The 21,587-nt window shown below is 38.6% G+C and overlaps 3 protein-coding genes across 5 annotated transcripts; 2 read left to right on the forward strand and 1 right to left on the reverse strand.

Annotated features, from left to right (window-relative positions):
• Window positions 1-2,824: 2,824 nt before the first annotated feature.
• Window positions 2,825-10,613, reverse strand: nop53 (NOP53 ribosome biogenesis factor). 2 transcript variants are annotated; one of them, XM_042486784.2, is made up of 12 exons: window positions 10,369-10,613; window positions 8,916-8,989; window positions 8,621-8,720; window positions 6,852-7,054; window positions 6,094-6,149; window positions 5,883-5,978; window positions 5,491-5,592; window positions 5,231-5,398; window positions 4,244-4,419; window positions 3,684-3,750; window positions 3,197-3,273; window positions 2,825-3,076 (listed from the first exon to the last, which is right to left on the reverse strand). In XM_042486784.2, the coding sequence occupies exons 1-12, from the start codon at window positions 10,572-10,574 to the stop codon at window positions 3,016-3,018; spliced, it is 1,386 nt and encodes a 461-aa protein (XP_042342718.1). In that variant the 5' UTR covers window positions 10,575-10,613; the 3' UTR covers window positions 2,825-3,015. The 2 variants fall into 2 exon arrangements, with proteins under 2 accessions (XP_042342718.1, XP_042342719.2); XM_042486785.2 differs by having other exon boundaries at window positions 8,621-8,723; window positions 10,369-10,596.
• Window positions 10,614-11,107: 494 nt separating this feature from the next.
• On the forward strand, window positions 11,108-15,246 carry LOC121943380 (histone H3.3A). Of its 2 annotated transcripts, none has more exons than XM_088078599.1 (4): window positions 11,108-11,264; window positions 12,182-12,325; window positions 13,595-13,748; window positions 13,846-13,929. In XM_088078599.1, the coding sequence occupies exons 2-4, from the start codon at window positions 12,198-12,200 to the stop codon at window positions 13,912-13,914; spliced, it is 351 nt and encodes a 116-aa protein (XP_087934725.1). In that variant the 5' UTR covers window positions 11,108-11,264; window positions 12,182-12,197; the 3' UTR covers window positions 13,915-13,929. The 2 variants fall into 2 exon arrangements, with proteins under 2 accessions (XP_087934725.1, XP_042342838.2); XM_042486904.2 differs by lacking the exon at window positions 13,846-13,929 and adding an exon at window positions 14,326-15,246 and having other exon boundaries at window positions 11,109-11,264.
• Window positions 15,247-16,733: 1,487 nt separating this feature from the next.
• Window positions 16,734-20,824, forward strand: LOC121966092 (histone H3.3A). Its single transcript, XM_088078600.1, has 4 exons — window positions 16,734-16,891; window positions 18,618-18,761; window positions 19,564-19,717; window positions 20,533-20,824. Exons 2-4 carry the CDS (start codon window positions 18,634-18,636, stop codon window positions 20,659-20,661), a joined length of 411 nt encoding a protein of 136 aa, XP_087934726.1. The 5' UTR covers window positions 16,734-16,891; window positions 18,618-18,633; the 3' UTR covers window positions 20,662-20,824.
• Window positions 20,825-21,587: the final 763 nt, after the last annotated feature.

The following is a 21,587-nucleotide window of genomic DNA, read 5'->3' on the forward strand; positions in this document are numbered from 1 at the left end:
ACCTGTTCATGATGTAGCGGCCCAACCCGACAATGAACCTGACTACAATGCAACATTTGAAGCCCAAGACTAAACCCGAATATGCTGAAAGACACACGCCTTGCAGCAGCAGGTAGCGGGCAGCGGCAGCGGGCAGTGGGAATCGGAAGCTGCAGCGGGCAGCAGTTCTTCCCTGGCTGACATTGCAACAAGTCACAAGTGTGTGTGTGTGTGCGTGTGTGTGTGTGCGTGTGTGTGTGTGCGCGCGCTTTTTGTGTGCATCACTGTGCGTGGCCTGATTGACAGCTCAGAAGTGATGAGGGTGGGGGTCACATGACTTGGTCAAAGAAGCGGCGGTGCAGACCTCTAGGGTGTATACTGTGTGTTATTCAACGAAGTCTCTGGAGTTCTTCCTCAGTCATTGAATCACCAGCTCACACTGTCTTTTCTTCATCGAGCAAAAATGAATTTTTGATTTTACAGTGAACTGTCCCCTTTAATACTTTTTATCATGGTGTCCCATGGAGTTGCAGTTGTATATCACATAATAACTCGAAAGATTTTGTGGTTATTTCTTTTTGCATGAGGCCCATTGTAGATATCTATAAAAGTCAGTTGTACTGGGTGTTACAGATTTACACATTTTATCCAAGGGTACATCACTAGACTTCAAATCAGTTTGAATTGACATTACAAATAGTTTTTCATTAATCACGTACTACAGGTAGCTGTTTTAAGGATTCATAGTAGTCTCGCCGTCTTATATATTATGAACTAAATCCTTTAAGTAGAAAAGTAATAAGTGAGGTTCCTTGGGGACAAACTGTGTTTTTATGAGTCCGCAGGTTAATTCATCAGCAGGTAGTTGGCATTAAAACGTTGATAAGCTGCTGAAATGGGAGGTGGTCCAGAGTTCATTGCACACTTTGTCTTGTAAGTGGGAAAGGGGATAAACCGATTGAAACTGAGGTGGGTGGGGGGCTTCTGGTGATTCTGAAGGTAAAAGATTACATTTCCACACTGATTAACGGATAAGCTTTGGCGTAGCTCCCGGCACCATGGGAGTGAGCGTTTGCGTGTGTGTGTGTGTGTGTGTGTTCATACCAGCAGGACACTGAAGGCAATTATGGTTTTAAGCCAGCGGGATGGAATCAATTATCACATGCCAACTTCCTCAAGCCCATCTGTCTGGGCTTTTTTTTCACCTAAGATAAAAAAAAAGCCATTAATCTACTTCAATATAACTCCACTTAATGAACTAATCTAATTATAGCAATTAAAAATGCACATATTTCTCATTTATGTTGTCTCTCCTCTTAACTTTTTTAATCACTGTCCTGTACTTTTTACTGCATGTTAATCTGGGTGTCATGACATCTAAAGCACATACAGAAAAATTCCTAGGCTGGTCACAATTAAAAACCACTCCAAGAGGCCGTTTACAAGGCAACTATTTTTGCATGAAACATAAAACTTTTGTAGCAGTTTGGCCTGTTGTTCACACGACAACAGTGTTTTAGGGGCCTGAAAATGCCAACTTTTAAACCTGGGTTCCAGAAAGTAATTTTTTGAAAACGCCACCCCTTCTGTCACCATGTAAACTGGCAATGTGCAGATCCTGAAAACGGTGACGTCACAGATTTATGCGAATTATGTTTCAGACAAATGGCCAAGCGTGAATAGGACAACAACAACAATGGCAGGGAACCAAGCTGTGTTTGTGCTGCTGACTCTGCTGAGTTTATTAACGCTGTCGGTTCTTGTGTGTGCACTCGCCATCATCTTCTTGTTTGTTTATACTCACTGCTCTATAGAGGAACGCCTTTATTAATTCTGCACAGACTGTCAGAAACGCTGTCTGGGTAGCTTATCTGTATGCTCATAGTCCTCATGAGGGTCTTGACCAGACAGCAGTTTGTCATCGCAACAGACTTGTGTGTTATGCGGCTGGTTGGATGTATTGTCAAATTTGTGACATTGAAGACGTCTTATGGTAGTGAAATTAACAATCGATTCACAAGCAACAGCCGGTGAATGTTCCTACAGTCAGCGTGCCAATGGCACGCTGCCTCAAAACCTGGGACATCTGTGGCATTTTGTTGTGTCAAACTCCACATTTGGGACCTTTTATTGTGACCATCCCGGGGCACACCTGTGGTAATAATGCTGATTACTATGCCACACCTGTCAGGTGGATGGTTTTTCTTGGAAAGGGAGAAGCGTCTTTTAATCTATCTTTTAATTTACTTTTATGGTCTCCATTGTGTTTAGTTCTATTTCTGGTACTATTATTTCTGTGTTTACTGCCAATATTCTTTGAATCATATTTGCCTCATTTGCATGAGTTATTTTTGTTTTATAATTGTTTCTTTCTTGTTTATTTCTGCTTAAAATGTTCATCTGGCCTCACTTCAGCATTATTGTATCTCCTATAGTCATGTTGCCTCTATAAGAAACTTGTTTCTGATTTTGTTTGTTTGTCAAAGCATCAACAAAAATGTTGCATCTACATTTTTGCTCAGCATGTTACAAGGTTTACACGTTTGACATTGCAGCAATCTTGAGAAATGTCAGGCGTGCTGACAGCTGACATAAATCTGACTAATATCAGTAGATAGTAATGTTTCACATGTCTGACCCTGTTATTAACCTAAGCTGTAAGTCTCATGTATGAGCAGAGTAGTGACACAGTGACACTTGGCCTCAGCAGACCAACCTCTAATATAAACCCTCAGAAAACCTTTTCCTGATAGAGGTCATATTACATAACACACACTCAAACGTTGTGTAAAAAGTGATATTAAACATGCAACACATGTAGAGGAAATGCACCATTGACAGCCAACACATTTCAAATATGTTTTTATATAATTGATGTGACATATTAATTAGTTAACAGTTGTAAATGGTCTGAAAGGGTCAAACAGGCCCTCAACGCTCATCAAGTCGTATATACACAGTTCCTTTATGTTGCGTTCGTGGCTTTAAAATGCTTCCAGGCGTCTTGTGTTCGGTTCCTGTGGTCCAGGGTCAGCACTAAGTGATCTCTCTAAAAGCCCTCTTCTCCACATATTTCAGCTTGAGTCGCCTCTTGAACCTAAGAGAAGGGGGAGGGTGGGAACAGACGTTTTAAAATCAATAAACACCTAATGAATCTGTGTATCACCGAGAGCCTTTGAGATGTTACGTAACACTGAGGCAGAGCAGAGGTCCTTACTTGGCTCTTTCTCTGGGTTCGATCAGGTTCCTCTTCTGCAGACTCTTGAAGCGGTCCTTGAGGACGCTGCCCTCTGGCTGCAGAGACAAGGCATTGCAGCAGATGAGTGGGAGACAAGCCCAGACAAATCCATGTGAGACAAATGTCACTCTGCATTGACTCAATTCCCACCCAAATTATAAAACCCTGTCCACAGCACAAAGACTGATTTAAGTCTTATTCAGGGACATAATGGCAGGAGATAAGACGCAAATGCCAGGAATTTCCACTGGCAATTAGATCATATAAACTGTAATGATCCCTGCAGGGGAAAGTGGGTCGTCGCAGTATTAGAGAATAGGATAAAGCTTAGAATAAGACAATACAGTGCTGAAGATAATACACCAACTCAATGAACTAAAACTCATTACAGATAAAGACTTTGTGTCCTTACTGGCAAAGGTCGCAATGGATGAGTGAGCAAAAATTGTGAGAAATATTGTCGTACCTTGAGTTGTCGCAGGGAGCCGGCCAGCTCGTCACTCAACTTAACCTCCATGTCCTGAGCCTGAAACCTGCAAATAATGACCAACATGTTTAAAAGTAGGGAACATAAGTAGATATATCCACATAATAAATAAATTGTTACCAAAATCTATAATTTGATGTTGGATTGGCAGTGGACAGCAAACAAAAGGCAATGAAAATGAATCCGTTCACTTTGTTTTTGTTATATTTTAGCTCTTTTGTGGCAGGGGAACAAAGAAATCTTCATTATTAAAAAAATGTATAACTGAACTGTTTTAGAGTCATTAAGCCCTTCAATACACTATTTTTGACTGAGCAAAAATTAAATCATACAAATCTTTTATTTGCTCTGAAATATGCAAAAACATTGATATTTTTTTCCTTCAAACAGCTGTATTGAGTTAAGTTTCTCACCATAAACTAAATTTTACATTACATTGGAACAAATCGTGAGAACGTAATAAGTTACTTTCACGTAATACTTATTGTTAGCTCTTGAACACATGGAGTCAGGTGTGAGGAAGGACTTTAGGAGCGTACTTGAGTTTGCCGAGGCGTCTGGGCTGAGCTTTCTGGGCCTCCTGCTTGGCCTTGCGCTGCGTCTGTTTGGCCTTGGTCTTCTGTTCCTGCTCTTTGATGGAGGACTTTATGGAGCGCAGCTGGAAGAGCTGCTGCCGCTGGTCAGTCTGCCGTTTGCTCGCCAGTCGCCGTTGTTCCTGAGGTGGGAAGAGGGAGGGAAACACTGAGGTGAATTATCGTTAGTGGAGCAACAACACTATGGCAACTTTTCAACAGTACTTGCTGGAAGCCGTGACAATTAACACTTTTACATGTTGCAACATTGTTTCATTTTGAATAGTTAAGTAGTTTGGGGATCCATCTGAAAATAAAAAGCACCCTTTTAGTTTTGTTTTTTAAAGAATATGTGTCGCTAAACATCCAAAAACGGAAGCTCTGTTATATCAAACCTGTCTCTGAAAAGTTGAGATGGTAGCTCTGTGACTTTTGATTATTTTTATTAATATGCTGATTATTATTGATTTAATGTTTAATCTATGAAATGCTTAAAAAGAGTGAAAAACTCCAACACATCTGAGAACCAGTAAAGGTTTTTTTTTGCTTAAAAAAAACCAAAAACTGAACACTGATTAACCAATTATCAAACTAGTTGCTACTAAGACTTCTATAAACAAATAAATTAATCAATTGATTGTATTAGAGTCCATTGCTTCAGATACAAAACCTGATATGAATAAATGCGATACCAGTTAATCAGCTAAATAAATCTTGCTTTGTACGGTTTGCATTACCAAAATGCTTCATGACATTCGAAGAAAAGTGAGATTTCTGTGAAAAGAAACTTAGATTATAATTGTATTCACAGCTGCTATCACACCACTGACATCTCTAAGGAGACGATGAAAACTGCATATGAATGTGTGCCATTACTTGTATAGAATTCACTGAACTAAAATATTTCTGAAGTAAACGCCTTTAAAATAATTTCAGCTGAAATGGTGCATGTACCTTAATTTTCTCTGCCCTCTCTTTCTTCCTCTGTCTCTCAGTTTTCTTCTCCGCCTGTGCGATTGCTCCCACCGCCACACCCTCCTCTTCCTCATTAGGAGCCGCTGCTTCTTCACCTTCATCCTCTTCCTCCACCAGACCCTCCACCTGTTCTTTGAAGATGGTCTCCTGCAGAACACACAAACACAGGTGAGATCGAATTAAAGAATTAGTTGAGAATAAACCGAAGGTGATGGACGAGCTGGAATATTCGCCTGCACCTCTGTTGCTATGTGTTCCTTGTTGACAGCCAGCTGTCTCTCTATCTTGTCTTCTTCTTTTTGTTTCTTGACTTCCACCTCATGTGCGTCCTTCAGCAGGGCCTGTGTTCACAGAGAGAGACATTAACAATCAGTCAAACTTCCAAAAGAATATGTTTGTCAGCCTGTTTTAATGACCTGCCCTGACTAACCTTTTATCAGAACATTAATCTGCGTAAATGAACTGCTTTTGTACTAGATTAACTCAAACACAAGTGAGAATATATAAAAATAGTCATACAAAGGTTGTGCGAGCTTCAGCATCATCCTCTGATTTAAACGGCCGTACACTCCCGATGCTGACGCTCAGGCTGTTAGTGAGTCAGTCGGTGGGCTGTAGAGTTGTTACGTACCTGATGGGAGAAGAAGTCGGGGTTGTAGGATCCTCCAGGAGCGATCACCTCCACAGCAGGAAGCACAGACGGCTTCTCATTCAGCTTCTCTGGACGCTGACAAAACAGACACAAACCACCACTCATAAAATATTAGCCCTCCGCCGGCAGCTCATTAAATTTAATCTAACCTGTCACTTAAATCTTTCTCACAAAAAAAAAAAGTTCTCACCTTGACGAGCTTCTTGCCCGTCTGTTGAAGGTACCAGGGGTCAGCTGTATCTTTGGCTACATGAAAAAGAAAAACTGTTTCAAATAATTTACTATTTACATTTGCTAAAGACAGCTGATCGGGATTTGACAGCAAACATGAGTTCAGAAGGCCACATTTTTAAATGTATGTTGTAGCAAATCTGTGATTAAATTTAGCTTTGTGCGGCTGCTGGAAAGATTGAGCTCTTAAAGCAAAAGATAAGACAGATTTTGATATTTCCATTGGCCACTTCTATACTTAGTAGTGACCTAAATTGGCATTTCACATGGGTACGTTAGGCCTGATGTATCGCAATAAACACTCAAACCAATTCAGAAAATAAAACCCTGCTGGTTTCCTCTTTTGGATTCCCCTCATCGCCATCAGCCAGCAGAGACAAAAGGCTTACGCATCCACTCGCCCACATCTCAGACTCTGATCACATCTGCCCTGATATCTTAAGTCTTATTATTGATTAACGATTTATTGCTACTATAAAATATTTGGACAGTCGGACCTTAAAATTAACTCCATACTTCCACATGTGTACCCTCAGATCCCAGGTGACCGTTCACACAACAGTCCCCTGAGCTCCTGCGTGCTGTCTGCACATTTCCATGATGGAAATACTGGGAGCGCAAGGATGAGATCATCACTGGACAAACACATGTGTATCGCACACGCGCGCGCGCGCGCACACACACACACACACACACACACACACAGAGAGCACTCACACTCTTGTCCCCATATGTCGTAGTATTCTCTTTCTGGGTTGTTGTTGGCCTCTGTCACAGCCTTCTTGGCCGTCTTTTCGGCAGGCCGCCTGTTTAACAGCTGTTTCTGCCTCCGTGGTACCACGCCTTTGGCTGCCAGCTGCTCGGCCTTCTGGGCGATGCGACGGAGTTTCTTGGCATTGGGTTGCTGATAGGCCAGCACACTGGGGGGGCAGAAGAGATGATCGGTTGATTAATTGAGGAGGTATACCACAGGTAAAACATGGAGTTGAAGCCTGCTTGGGCCTGTTTGATTTGACACCGTCTACTTCATTATGTGAGTTTGTGTATCCTCAGATCCCAGGACACCGTTCACATAACCGTCTCCTGAGCTCCTGCATGTTGTCTTCACATTCCCACGAAGGAAATACTGGGAGCGCAAGGATGAGATCATCACAGGACACACACACTCCTCAACTAACGTGAGGCTAATTTTACTCCAGGACCCGAGTTTTTCGCCACAGCGCCATCTACCGAATTGGACAACCCTTTTGGAGATAAAGGGAGCACGACCGAGTACGACGACGGACATCAAATAAGTGTGAGTACTGAAAGTGAATAAAGTTTTATTTGTTTGACGTTATGAACAAGTCCATTGCCTTGAACTGGACAGGAAAATTAACGTCAGCTTAACAAAGTGTGCAATAAGTTTGTGTAACGTTAGCTAAGTATAATAAGTTTATGACATTCTGCTGCAGCAAAATAGTCAATAAGTCAACATTTGTCAACATTTGAAATATGTTGACTTATTGACTATAATTAATTAATATATTTATATATACGTATATACACATTTCTAAATCACCCGCTTTAACAGATACAAGGAGTCGACTGATATTGTTTTTTCAGGGCCTTACCGATTATTAGTAGTTAATGAGACCAATAACAGGTATTTGGAACCGATATGCATTTACAATAAAAACGAAAATCTTTGTCAATATTTAGAATTTAGAATATAGCAAACTCCAACATAAACCTTTGTTTAAATGCCTTCAGCAAATGATAAATCAAAACTGAGACTTTTAACATCATATACAGCAAGTTCCCATTAACTCTTTCTATAAAGTCAAGTGAAAATTTGAATAAAAAAATAAGAATAAATAAAAATAGCTCCCCAGCATTTTACAAAGTTAAAGTTTCTCCCATGCTGACACTTTATAAAACACTGATACAGATTATCTGAAAAATGCCAAATATTAGCCCAGATATTTAATCTGTTGACTCCTAACAGATACATATATGAGGTTCACGATCATTTACAAACAGACATTGGGAACTTCTTCTCCCAGTCAGGTCAGAGACATAAATCAACACTATGAAAACCACACAGACACTTTATCTTTATAATTATAGGTGTCACTCCAATAAATTCAGCACGTAAATAAGTGACTGACACTCCCAGGTATAGCTATTATTAAGATATGCGCACTCACATACCCTTGAATTTTGATAAAAGTCATCTAATTTAAGGTTGTGGAGCACAAAAAAGGTCTGTGGGTTGGTCAGAAATAAATTGGCAATATAAAAAATGTCATAATCTGCTGTTTAATTCAGCTTGTTCAACATAAATGATTTTTTTTAATATCACTGTTCCCACATACTGAACTACGGAGCTGATTTACGTATACGGCAAACTACTCAAGAATCCTGACAAAGTATTTGAAGTTAAGCGTGCTGAATCCAGCCAGAGAATAAGGGTGAAGCACAAAGGTGCTGTGAGCGATACTCACTCTTTAGGTGGTGGAACGAGGGAGTCGTGCTGCAGGATTAGGTCTATCCTCAGAGGACGCTGCGTTTTCCCTTTCCTCTTCTTCCCCTCGACAGGCTCTGCTACTTCACAGAGAAATACAGATTTTAACTCAGCATCGGGCACACACTTACAGACAGGCGGTCAAAAAACAGCTTTCAAAAAGAAACAAACAATTGTTAAAAAACAACTATCACCGGTCAGTTTGCTCCGGGAAAAGCACGACCCAGCTGAAGCCCCAAGAACATTTCGAGTCAGTTATGTAATTGCATATTTACCCTCCTGTTCAGCTTTCTTTGGTTTTACATCCAAAAAGAACAAACTGTCGTCAGACTTCTCAGACAGCAGACCCCTGAAATACAAACAGATCACATTTTATTGGCAAAAATATTGATTTATTGCTTTTCCGATACTCATTTTCGGCAGTATCGATACACCAGCTGGTTTTTTTCTTGCTCTCTGTCAGTGTAAATGTTCATTAGTCATTTTGCTTCGTCCATGGGTGCATTATTATATTTATCTTTTCATTAACATTTTAGATTGCATCTCCTTATAGATGTTCCCTCTGGTTTCAAAAATGGTATAAAATATCTATATTTTTTCGAGGTATTGTATCATAAATCATTATTTCAGTATCATGAAAACACTACACTATAGACTTAAAATTGAAAACTCTGCTCATTCAAACAATACTTCACGATGGCGATTATAAAAATTATTTTGGAGTCGCTGCTTCAAAGTAAATGAAACATTTGTGGCATAAATTAACCGGCATTAGTACAATCTATTTATTTCGTTTTATCTTCCACATGGGCATCAAAGTGAGCACCTTTGCGGCGCTTCTCCCCCAAACACGGGGCTATCTCAGTTTACAAGAACTGGAAAGACAGAGAAGCTGCAAATCCTAAATTTGGGGATAAAATATGCAGAGGTTTGCAAATTATTTACAAAAAAATCTGCCTCTGACATAAACTGTTTTAGGATTACTGTCAAAGAAAGTGTCCACGTGGGAGGAACTTCAACATCAAATCAAGTTTCATCATGTTTTCATCCAGTTGGGTTTAAATCTAAAACCTAATAACCATTAGAATAGAATAGAATAGAATATGTCTTTATTGTGATGTCAAGTACAACTAAATTGAAATGCTATCCTTACAGTATAAACGGGTAAAAAGACTGAAATAAATAATTTAAAACTATTTAAGAGACACATCACACACACATTCACATTCTGCAGGCATTGCACATCCATATCATATTAAGGTTATTTATAGAGTAAGAAAATTGACAAAAGAATGAAAAGTTCGTGTTAAAATCTACTGTCATAAATTACTATGGAGTCATGTATTTTTGGACAGAAATATTACAATATTATATAATCTGTAAAACCAATATCGGTTGACCCTTTCTTGTCCGAAAAACGAGCAGTCAGCTTTAGCAGTAGTTGAGTAAACTGTTTATTTTACACATAAACTTCATTTTGAGACCACAGATTGCGTATAATGATCTTTATATGCTATTATGTTTAGTTTTTGTTAATAATAACATTATAAAGACGCAGCGTTTTAAGCATCAGATGCCCGACAGACGACCACAGTCACGAGACCATAAACGGTAAAATAACAAGTCCTGCGTCATAATTAACTTAATTTTGGAGACATCTGGTGAAGTTTTTGTGTAACATAAAGTTCACACTGTTCGTGCCTCCTACATTTCTCAAAGTGGACTCACCCTGTGGTCCTCTCCTGGTGCCTGACGTCCTCCAAAAACCCGTCTACATCTGTAATGTCGCTGTGTTTGTTCCAGTTCTTTTTCTTATTCTTGTTCACGCGTTTTCTCCGGCTGCTGCCTGAAACCTCACCGTCTGAAGTGGACTTTAAATTTAGAAAACCTGGCTGAGAAGCCACCACGCGTTTCAGCCTCCTGGCCGTCGCCATGTTGGATGACTGTAGAAACACATTTCTTCTTCTTTTGTTCTTAATAGGGCTGAATGCACGCGGGCAGCGCCCCCTGCTGCACCGACAGTGTAAATACTGTAAAATCTAATGTGGATAAAAGTAACTTTTATTTATTTATTTTAATTCACTGAATACTTTATAAGGTTATGATGATTATTTGTATTAATAAATGTGAAGTGGATACATAAACATTTTTTGCGCGATACTCAGAAAGATGGAGTATTGTGTTTGTTTTAAGTTATATATTTTTTATATTAATTACATAAAAATCAAATTAGAACTTAATATATTATTAAAAGTCTAAGAGAATGAATGTCAGCCAGTTTATACCCAGTCTCGGTTACTAAAAGTGCTTTAGGTCCCTTTTTTCTGTTCAGGTAAAACATAAAAAAGTAATTATAATAAACTAACAAAAGCGTGAATAATTACGATTGAGAAAACTTGTTGCTCGACATTGCGCGTGAGTGTGGTCGTGCAATTGTTTGTCATGTTGCAGCGTGTATGTAATATGTTTGTCCCAAGTGCATGATGGGAAACGTGTCTCCTGTTGCTCTCCTATGTTCTTTTTCCTTTTTTTCCTCCCTTCATTTTATAGCGAGAACAACGCTTTAGAGACTCAAGAACACATTCCCATTTTTCAGCTGCAAAAAAATCGCCAAGTTTTAAAAGGTGAGTATCAGCATTTTATTAAAACTCCAATCTATCATTTCGTGTGGTGTTAATTCTCGGATGGACGTGTTTTTTCGTTTATTTTCGGTGAAAAAGAAAACGCAGAGCAGTCGAGCTATTATCTGCCTGCTCGGGGAGTCGGAGACCTAAAAAGCACTTGTGATCCGGTCAAATTTGACTCGGAAATGCGCCTAAAGTGAGGGGTCATCTGACAAAATATTGTTCATCAACTGATCCGCTGACATGTCTAGTGTCGTCTTCAAAAAGTATATTGCACTTTAACTCGGCGGTTTTTATAATCTTTCGTCGTTTTTGTCATCAACCTCTTCGTTTGCTACACCGATTTTTCCTTCCCGTTTACATTCTTCCAGCCAGCAGCCAGCCATCATCTTTAGGTGTGCTCGTTTATGGAGACAGGGCAGCCAGGGTGGGCGGGGTCGCCTAGATTTCCTCCAAAATAGCTCATTCTGAATAAAAAATCAAGGCTTGAGTACAACCGGGGAGCCCTGTATGAAGAAACGAACAAACCCAGGCGCAGTACGCAAGGGGCGGGGTTTGTCTTGCCGTCATCAAGTTGTGATTGGTGAGAACGTTCACAACATCCCGCCTCTCTGGCTCTTTTATGAGTTGTGATTGGTTTACATGATAAAGAGCTCTGGTGTGATTCGCTGCCTTCGCTGTCTTTTAAACTACAATCATTACATAAGCGGCCTCAGATATTATCTAAAAAAAAAACCACAAACCCAACTGAACAGGAGAGTTTATTTATGTTAGTATACAATTATGAAATCATTAAGCATTTTTTTCTTTTTCATTTTTATTTTTCACATTCTGTGCCCTTCTAAGCTATTTTGTTACACATGCTTAAAATGTATGGTAGTCACTTTACTAAAGCAAGCTTTTTCTTGTCCCCTCAGGTGACCTCAAGTAGCCATGGCCCGTACCAAGCAGACTGCCCGTAAGTCCACTGGAGGCAAAGCCCCACGTAAACAGCTGGCCACGAAGGCCGCTCGCAAGAGCGCCCCTTCCACTGGTGGGGTCAAGAAGCCCCATCGTTACAGGTGAGACCCACAAAAACTGCTCATAGACGAGAGTTTTCACAAGAGAAATCATGGAAAGTTATGTCTTTACAACCAAAGGGACAAAATTACACACAGTTCCCACCATCATTAAATTCCTGGAAATGTTGCAAAATAAGAAAAATTATTTTCCAGGCCTTGAGCTGATAATTAAAATCCTATTTGTAACGTTATATGAAATCTATTACTTTTTTACAAATTTAAAATCTAGAGCTGCGCTCCATTACAGCTAAAACGTCAGTAAGAGTAAGTATGATGACAGTTGGTGGCAGGAATGTCTGACTTTCACAGAGACATGAAAAATGAGTAACATAACATGGAAAAGTTACACAAACATTTTAAAAAGTCATTGGTCACGATGTGTGACCAACAAAAACAGCTCATACACAAGAGTTTCCACAAGTTCACAACTCACAACTCACAGTCAGAAATCATTGAAAAAATATGTCTATACAATCAAGGGGACAAAATTATACAGGGTTCTCACTGTCATGCAATTCCTGGAAAAGTTGTGAAATTCTTTTCCAGGCCTGGTAATGATTATGAATCAACAGACATTATTACGTAGTTACACATAAATGTATTTTTTAAATATTTTTTTAAAAAAAAAATGTTCCTCAGAGTCCTGAAACATGTTTTAAATTATGCAAAATACTTATAATTTTTTACAAATTTAAAATACAGTGCTGCGCTCCATGACAGCTGAAACGCCAGTAATATCAGGTAATATCACACTAAGAGCGCCGCTTTCACTGGTGTGGTCAAGAAGCCCCATTGTTACAGGTGAGACCGACAAAAACTGCATTTTTGGGGACTATATAAATATATATAAATATATATATATATATATATATATATATATATATATATATATAGTTAGAGGATATATTCTACAGTTGATATAGTACATTAAAACTCAACTGACTGAATTCAGTAGTTTTCCTCTCAGGAAACTCCTTGGGGATGTATTTTAGCTCTGATATTAATACGGTAAACTTTATTAACACATTTTTATCACAAAACACCGTAGGCTATACATATTGTGCATTTCGACTTTGCAATTGAATGTTGAACTACTAACAAGAGTCTGAGACGGGACAGGATTTCAGCTCCACTCACCTTTCAAAGGTGCCAGGGTGAGAGGAAAGTAAGATTTCTGTTGAAGTTCAAGAGGGACGACATGAGTTTAGTGCAAAAGCAGGTCTCTCTTCTCAAATTCTAAACACGTTAATGTTTGCGTCTCTCCTCCAGGCCCGGTACTGTGGCTCTGCGTGAGATCCGTCGTTATCAGAAGTCCACTGAGCTGCTGATCCGCAAGCTGCCCTTCCAGCGTCTGGTGAGAGAAATCGCCCAGGACTTCAAGACTGATCTGCGTTTCCAGAGCGCAGCCATCGGAGCTCTGCAGGTCTGTAGCTCCCGCTGTGTATAAAATAACTTAAAATTGAAAAAAAAAAAAATCCCATCATTCCAACTAAAAATAAATGTTTGACTGCCATCTGCAGGAGGCCAGCGAGGCCTACCTGGTGGGTCTGTTTGAGGACCAATTTTGGTTACAGGAAAATCAGTCTTGAATTTCATTTTTGAGTCATTGAAAAAGTCAAAGACTTAAATTCCACTTGCTGTAAGCTGCAGGAACCCTGTGTTCACTTTACTGTATTGTATTCATGTACAGTTAAAGCTCAATTATTTTAAAGTGAAGCTGCAAGCACACTGAAAACAAAAAAAACATTTTAAAAATACCATTGATGTGAAATTATTCCAACGATACATCCACATACACTGTGATAATAACATTCTGTAGACACAGGGATTAATGGCCACTTTTATTATTATAAGACAGATAATCTGTTGATTGTTTTTGCTACTAAATAAATGCCCAATCAAAGGAAATTTGGCATAATATATTACCAAACTGATCAATCAATCAGCTCATCATTTTAGCTCTGTTAACATCTGTTACATTTCCTGTTTTCCCTCTGCAGGAGGCCAGCGAGGCCTACCTGGTGGGTCTGTTTGAGGACACCAACCTGTGCGCCATCCACGCCAAGCGTGTCACCATCATGCCCAAAGACATCCAGCTGGCGCGTCGTATCCGCGGGGAGCGTGCTTAAAATGTTTTCTGGTTTGTTATATGCTGTCCTCTTGTTCCGTCACCACTCTTTCCACCCTTTTCCTTCCTCTATACTTAGTTTGTAGTTTGGTTTGAGGTCCTATATATATATCATATGATTGTGATAACCGTAAAACGTGTGATCATGTCTTCTTTGGTGCTACTAGTAGCAGAGTTTCCTTAGAAATATCTTCCTGTATGTTTGAAACTTTGAATCACTTCTAACTAGCTAGCTCACAGGAACGCTTGTTATCTCAGTGCGTAAGGTGCTTTTGCAAGCACAATAGTGTGCGACATGAAACGGGAATAGGAAATAGCGTTAAGGTTAAGACATTTTCATCTTCAGACGGACATATACATTGATATAATGGGTCTTCTGATTTTTTTTCTTTTTTTTAAATAGAGATTTGTTGTAAAAGTAGTGATTTTTTTTCTTTTTTCTTTTTTTTACAATAATGGTGTATTTCTACTGTTAGTGTTTAATGTATCAAAATACAAAAGTTTGATTCTGGTTGTCAGTTAGAAACGTCATTGTGCTATGATGACACTGCAATTTTCAGCAGAACACAAGCGGCATATATGTAGCAGAACAATGGTGATCATATTTTGATTTTCAGCCACGTTGTAACGTATGTCCAGGTAATGTTTTGACTTTTTTGTTCCTCTCTCAGGTTGATATGATAACCTATTTTTTTCTACGGTGTTTTTGATTTTTGTTTTCATTTTTAAAAACAAAATATTTGTACTCTGGAATTCACATACAAACATAATAAAGATTCTTGTGGTTAAATAATCAGCACGAGTGAATATCTGCGTTGAAATACTATTAATATTTAAGCAGAAACAGTCAGTCGATGGATAGAAAATTTATCTGCAATTACTTTGATAATCTAATGTCACTTTTCAAGCAAATGTCAAACATTCCTTAATCCTGTGATTTCAATCATGATGATTTTACCATTATCTTAACCTGAGTTTTGGCAATTTTAATTCACCTTGGACATTAGGATAGTGTGATGGCCATTTTTCACAAATATCTGACATTATAGAGATCGAACAATTCATGAATAATCTGTGGATTAATCAATAAAAGTAAATAAAAGTTATGGCACTAATCCACATTACTTTGCATACATTTAGTACATCTCTATTCTAGCACATCCTTTTAAAATGAGATGCAGTTGAGGTGCCTGATGAGTGATAATAAAATCAAAAGCAGGGAAATATATTCACAGAATTTTTTAATTGTCCATTAAATAAAAAAAAACTTTTTTGTAAGCAAAAAGTGTGTTTTTAAATTCATAAGACACATGTACAGGTCACCAGACAATCATCGTGTCTGTTAGGGTTCATAATTTCTTCAAAAAAACAGAGTCACTTCTAAATAGACTATTAACAGTTGTCATGTTATTGTTAACCAATGCAGCACTTTCAAACTCAAAACACTGAAAACAAATATGAACACACAGGGGTTTACCTTATATAATAAAGCTATAACATTTACATACATTAACAGTTTTAGTTTATTTTTTATTCTATATTTAAGTCTGATATTGTTTTATGATACATATGTAGATCTGTTTTTTTGAAAACTGCTCATGAGGGCAATTTTAGTAATGTACTTTTCTGTAGTTTTATTTTTGTATCACTTTATATCATGTGTCTTTTCTTCTTATACAACTTTATATTATCATGTCATTGTGTTGTATATTTGTTGATGACAGATGAAATTACCTACATTAATATTTAAAACTTTATGTGGTCCCTTTAAAATAAAATATAACAAAACAAACAAATAAATAAAACTTCGAGTTATACATGTAAAATCTAGCTAAAATAAGCAGATTAATTATATACTGCTCATTCTTGGTTCAGTTTTGATCTTTGAATATCAGGGAAATATTATTATTATTTATTTAATTTTACCAGCTGTTTTTATTTCTGAAGGCAGGACAGGTACAGCATTTAACGCGCTTACAAATAACAGAACCACCCAAAAAATAAATAAATAAATAAAGGGGAAAAAAGAAAGCAAGAAATGTCTTTTTTGAGATCCGGGTGGGGAAAAAGTGCGACTAACTTTTACAGGCCAAAATTCAAACTTTCGGTTTGGTCACGCTCATAATGAAATTAAAGGAAAGAACAGACTGTAAACACTCGGAACCGCTGCATCAGTATTTCCTGTTTACCATTTAAACTGTAACTTCTCCGATAAACACTGATAACACGCAGCCAAACTAATTACCGCTGACAATAACGTGTGTGTTACACCGATAACAGTGACCGGACTAAATGGTGTAAATACTGTTGCATTGTGGGACACATGATTGACGCGGCGGCCATTTTCCCGCTGGACGCTGCTTCCCATTGTGGATACGAAGAAGAAAATACAGACAAGCGAAACATTTCTCGTCACTTCTACTCACTTTTCTTCCCCGGTAAGCTTTTCGAAATGTTTCAAAGTGCTTGCGAATGAACTTTGGATTTTAAAGTTGTATTTTCTTTCCTATTTTAGGCGCAATTATCAGCGAAAAACCTTTTATTTCGTCGTGTGGTAAAATAACAAACACGGCTGTCGAAGCGACGGTGAAATGCAGTCTTTTCTGCTGCCGTTGAGATGAGGGGAAATTCGGTTTCAAATTATGCGCCGGTTCAGCTCGGTTCTACGCAGCCGTTAGGGACCGTTCAGCCCCGCTAAGCCTCATTATGAGTTCCTTGACATGTCTTCTGTGTTGTTCTCTTGTTTCTCGACACACTAGTACAGCGGTTATTTGTAAAATTGAAGTTGTTTTTGTGCTACTCCTTTGCTCTTCTGCCCTCGGTCTTTATCCCGTTTGCGCATCAAACCGCCGCCATCATCAGAGCGGGGTAGGCGGACCTAGCAACAGTGGAAGGCAGTTGTAGAGCCCGCCCACTTTGAAGGCTGTGCACGCTGATTGGCTCCTACGTTGTGTTTTTAGTTACGTATTAGTCTATCAGCCAATAGTGTCGTCGTTTGTCTTTGATTGATGTTACCCGGGCCGATTGCGATAGACTGTCTTGTATGTTTACTTGCCCAAAAAGTTAACTTAATTCAAGTTTTCATTGTTCCATAATAAAATAATATTTATAATTATGTGCATTTGAGTGCTGTCACTTCAAGTGTAGGAGTCTCAACCCACAAAAAATACACTAATAAACATAACATTTTACTTTTTGTCTGTTACTATGTTTGCATTTCTTTCTTAGTATAAAGAATTGAAATTTATTTTGAACATGTGAAAAAAGGAAAAGAAAGAATGACCACATAAACATACACAAACATACAGACAAAATCGGTGGGAAGAAGTGCAAACTTATTAAATCCCAATCCTTCTCCATCAGTTATTGAATTATAATTGCCTCGCTTCCATTTTTAAATAATTTGAATTTTCTTGAACTATAGAAACCATGGAAACTTTATATAAACTATATAGACCATATATAATTATGTAGAATTATTCGCGTTGTTGTTTTTGTTACATTTAAATATATTTATAAACTATACAGATCATATATAACTATGTGAACACATCTACATTGGTTTTTACAGAAAAAAGAAAAGTTAGAAAAAGGAATAATACAATAAATACAATAAAATAATTACAGAATAATCCCTGTAAACACCTGGTGATTGTCAAACCCCATGTATTTCATGAAAATTGTATCCTTGTATGTCTTTTTAAATTTGTTCATGTCTGAACATTGCTTCAGGTTAATATTTAAACTACTCCAGAATTTTACACCACAGATTAAAATACAAAAACCTTTCATAGTTGTGCTTACCCTGTGTGTTTCAAATTATATTTTCTCCTTAAATTACAATCCCTATCTCGATGACAGAAAGGCCCTTTGGACATTTGTTGGCAGTGAATTATTTTAATCTTTAAACATTATTTGTGCAGTTTGCAATTCCACAAGAACCATGCATTTTAATGATTTTGACTTTAAAAATAATGCGTTTGTGTGAACCCGATTTCCGACATTGTGAATAATTGTTATTGCTCTATTTTGGAGGATGATCAGTGAATGCAGTGAACTTTACAGAAAAGACAAGATATCAGAAAAAAGATTGAGAAGAACTCTTGACCATGAAAGGTATCGTGCATACTAAACCAAATTTTTTACCCCCTTTGTTTTTTTCAGGTGATCTTTAGTAGCCATGGCCCGTACCAAGCAGACTGCCCGTAAGTCCACTGGAGGCAAAGCCCCACGTAAACAGCTGGCCACGAAGGCCGCTCGCAAGAGCGCCCCTTCCACTGGTGGGGTCAAGAAGCCCCATCGTTACAGGTGAGACCCACAAAAACTGCTCATACACAAGAGTTTTCACAAGTTTTAGGCCAGTCAGAAATCATAAGTCATAAAAACCAAGGGACAAAATTATACACAGTTCCCACTGTCAATAAATTCCTAGAAAAGTTATGAAATTAGAAAAAAAAACTTTTCCAGATCTTGAGATGGTTTGGAATTAACTGAATGTTTTGGAAACATTTTTATATACATAGTTTTAAATATGTTCATTAAAATCCCCAAACATGTTTAATGTTATATGAAATCTGTTCTGTTTTTTTTCACAAATTTAAAATCTGGTTCTGCGCTCCATTACAGCTAAAACGTCAGTAATTCCACATGATGACAGTCGGTGGCAGGAATGTCTGACTTACACAGACTCATGAAAGTTGAGTAAAACAACGTGGAAAAGTTACAGACACATTTTGGTCACAGTGTGTGGTTACCCTGATCACAGGAAAGCAAACAGACTTTAAAATGGTGATAGAAAGGGCGCCCACTAGCTCACCTGGTAGAGCGGGCCCCCCATGTACGAAGGCTGTGTCTTTGCCGCAGCAGCCACAGGTTCGATTCCACCTTTTACTGCATGTCATCCCTCCTCTCTCTCCCCCTTTCACACTATCTGTCCTACCAGATAAAGGGAAAATCCCCCCAAAACATAACCTTTAAAAAATGTTAATAGAAGTCAAAGGAGTGCAACTTATTCTCAAACTCTAGATTGTAAACTCTTTCTAAAAAGCCGTAACAAGTTAAGTTGCCCATATCCTCCGCACATAATAAAATGTTTTCATATATTGGGAAGGCCCGGTACCGTGGCTCTGCGTGAGATCCGTCGTTATCAGAAGTCCACTGAGCTGCTGATCCGCAAGCTGCCCTTCCAGCGTCTGGTGAGAGAAATCGCCCAGGACTTCAAGACTGATCTGCGTTTCCAGAGTGCAGCCATTGGAGCTCTGCAGGTCTGTGTTACAAACAAATCCACACTGTGCAGTTCAAGTTGGCTAATGATTGTTAGTTTGTTAATCCCAAATGTACCGAGGTCCCTGCTGATCCCTGAAAAGTTATAAAAGGCATTGACTTAATCAGTCTAAAAATAAGGTCTTAATTGGTCTTAAAATGTCTTAAATTAATTTTTCATAAGTCTTAGAAGTACTCAGACATAGAAGGTACAATTTTATGAATCTGTCTTTCTGGCACTGCATTGTTAAATCTCAAAATAATAGGTAACTTTAAAAAAGAAAAAAAGAAATCCAGAATACCACCTGCATTGCTGTCAGCCAAAAGTCCTATTTTATATTAAAGTAAATATTTTTGCCAAAAATGCTCCGTAACCCAATTTTGGTTACAGGAAAAATCAGTCTTAAATTTCATTTTTGTGTCATTGAAAAAGTCAAAGACTTAAATTCCACTTGCTGTAAGCTGCAGGAACCCTGTGTTCACTTTACTGTATTGTATTCATGTACAGTTAAAGCTCAATTATTTTAAAGTGAAGCTGCAAGCACACTGAAAACAAAAAACCATTTTAAAAATACCATTGATGTGAAATTATTCCAACGATACATCCACATACACTGTGATAATAACATTCTGTAGACGCAGGGATTAATGGCTACTTTTATTATTATAAGACAGATAATCTGTTGATTGTTTTTGCTATTAAATAAATGCCCAATCAAAGAAAATTTGTCATAATATATTACCAAACTGATCAATCAATCAGCTCATCATTTTAGCTCTGTTAACATCTGTTACGTTTCCTGTTTTCCCTCTGCAGGAGGCCAGCGAGGCCTACCTGGTGGGTCTGTTTGAGGACACCAACCTGTGCGCCATCCATGCCAAGCGTGTCACCATCATGCCCAAAGACATCCAGCTGGCGCGTCGTATCCGCGGGGAGCGTGCTTAAACGCCTCCTCTTGGTCTTTCTCCTTCTCACCTCTTCCTGCCGTTCCTTCACCAGTCCATCTCTCCGTCCCTCTGCCCCTCACCTCCTCCCTCCCTCTCTCCCTCCCCCTCTCCCTCCCTGTGTTAGTAGTGTGTAGAGGAAAACTGATTACATTATGGATAAAGTGTATAGTCGTGTTTTTCTTAGTGCTCTTGGCAGCAGACTTCTAGGGTACTCTCTTTTTGTGCATGTACCAACTCTTTGGTGATGAGATCTCCTCAAGCACACGTCTCCCAGTTTGCACTGTTTCTAAACTGCGGGTGAGAAGTCGAGTTGTGGACAAAATAAGGAAAAATCATGGAGTGGAACAATGCAAAGCTGGGAGGGACAGACAGGAGGAGAGGATGGGTAAGTGTCTGCTGGGGGACTTTTGTCTCGTTCTGCAGCAGGGTGCTAGAAGAACTTACCCGGTCCTCTTCCCCTGCTCTATATCCTCCGCCAGCCTCACTCAGAAATGTGCAGAGACGACAGTGTTAGTCTCTTCTCATGACGGCCGAGGCTGTTTTCTGTCCCTGTATGTGTCTGCATGAGTGTTGGCTCTGATCACCACAGCATATTGTATACAATCCATCGGCATCTTTTGAGAAGTTGATTTATGATTTCCACATTGGCCATTGCTGTCATTCATCTTGTTAGGTTTTTTTTTTTTCCTTCCAAATGAGTCTCACGCACAGGATTTTTGTTTTTCACTTCAAACTATTTGTGGATGACATGGATAGGGGGGGATAAGGCAGATTAAAACACCTACAGAGAACAAAAACAAAAAAATACTGATTTGAGCAGATTTTTTTCTACTGAAATGTGAAGCTACTGACTCGTTTTGGCACCAAAGTTTGATCCTCTTGTAGACGCTCTTTTCCTAACTGACAGAAGAGTTTAGCCTCACC

This window comes from Plectropomus leopardus, chromosome 6 (genome assembly GCF_026936395.1).
Source record: "Plectropomus leopardus strain MGB_pleo_1.0 chromosome 6, ASM2693639v1, whole genome shotgun sequence".
Taxonomy (NCBI): Eukaryota; Metazoa; Chordata; class Actinopteri; order Perciformes; family Serranidae; genus Plectropomus; species Plectropomus leopardus.

What these genes read in the sequence shown, in the direction of transcription:
- nop53 (XM_042486785.2), bottom strand. Translation starts at nt 10,574, where the DNA reads ATGGCGACGGCCAGGAGGCTGAAACGCGTGGTGGCTTCTCAGCCAGGT. An exon ending in CGGGCAAGAAGCTCGTCAAG is followed by an intron (nt 5,979 to 6,093) that starts GTGAGAACTTTT and finishes CTGTTTTGTCAG; the next exon opens with CGTCCAGAGAAGCTGAATGA. An exon ending in CCGACTTCTTCTCCCATCAG is followed by an intron (nt 5,593 to 5,882) that starts GTACGTAACAAC and finishes CTGTGAACACAG; the next exon opens with GCCCTGCTGAAGGACGCACA.
- LOC121943380 (XM_042486904.2), top strand. Translation starts at nt 12,198, where the DNA reads ATGGCCCGTACCAAGCAGACTGCCCGTAAGTCCACTGGAGGCAAAGCC. An exon ending in AAGAAGCCCCATCGTTACAG is followed by an intron (nt 12,326 to 13,594) that starts GTGAGACCCACA and finishes TCTCTCCTCCAG; the next exon opens with GCCCGGTACTGTGGCTCTGC. An exon ending in CAGCCATCGGAGCTCTGCAG is followed by an intron (nt 13,749 to 14,325) that starts GTCTGTAGCTCC and finishes TTCCCTCTGCAG; the next exon opens with GAGGCCAGCGAGGCCTACCT.
- LOC121966092 (XM_088078600.1), top strand. Translation starts at nt 18,634, where the DNA reads ATGGCCCGTACCAAGCAGACTGCCCGTAAGTCCACTGGAGGCAAAGCC. An exon ending in AAGAAGCCCCATCGTTACAG is followed by an intron (nt 18,762 to 19,563) that starts GTGAGACCCACA and finishes TATATTGGGAAG; the next exon opens with GCCCGGTACCGTGGCTCTGC. An exon ending in CAGCCATTGGAGCTCTGCAG is followed by an intron (nt 19,718 to 20,532) that starts GTCTGTGTTACA and finishes TTCCCTCTGCAG; the next exon opens with GAGGCCAGCGAGGCCTACCT.